This window comes from Ziziphus jujuba, chromosome 9, assembly GCF_031755915.1.
Source record: "Ziziphus jujuba cultivar Dongzao chromosome 9, ASM3175591v1".
Classification (NCBI taxonomy): Eukaryota; Viridiplantae; Streptophyta; class Magnoliopsida; order Rosales; family Rhamnaceae; genus Ziziphus; species Ziziphus jujuba.
In genome coordinates, this window is record NC_083387.1 from 8,198,825 (window position 1) to 8,199,299 (window position 475).

The 475-nt window shown below is 35.4% G+C and overlaps 1 protein-coding gene across 1 annotated transcript; it reads right to left on the bottom strand.

The window, feature by feature from the left end:
- LOC107426682 (auxin-induced protein 15A) lies at positions 1-475 on the bottom strand. The gene has a single exon (XM_016036923.4). The coding sequence runs from the start codon at positions 365-367 to the stop codon at positions 41-43; it is 327 nt and encodes a 108-aa protein (XP_015892409.1). The 5' UTR covers positions 368-475; the 3' UTR covers positions 1-40.

Below are 475 nucleotides of genomic sequence, written 5' to 3' on the forward strand. Positions count from 1 at the left end.
GAAAAAAAAGAAAGTTAACCAATATATAGATGATAATCAACTATGAACAATTTAATGCAGAAATAAGACTGATGAAGTAGTCTAAGCTGCATGGAATGGTGAGGCCTCCCATAGGGTGGTCGAATCCATATTCTTCTTCAGCTCGATCTAACAAATCAAGGAAAAGAGGATGGTTCAAATAAGATATTGGAACAACGAACCGCTTCTTGCACGTTTGGTCTCCAACATAAACTGCAAAATGGCCTTTTGGAACATTATTTGCATTTGTAGTAGTGGTAGACGAAGTTTGTGATCTTGCAGCTGATGAAAGTGTTTTGTGAAGTTTCTGCACTTTTGCATGAGCTATTCCCATCAATCGGATACCCATAATTTTTTTTGGCAAAAGATTTACAAAGAACAGAAAACCGAAATGTGTATATAAAAATATTCACCTGAAGATAGGGTTTTGATTTGGAGAATACAGAAAAGAAAAGAA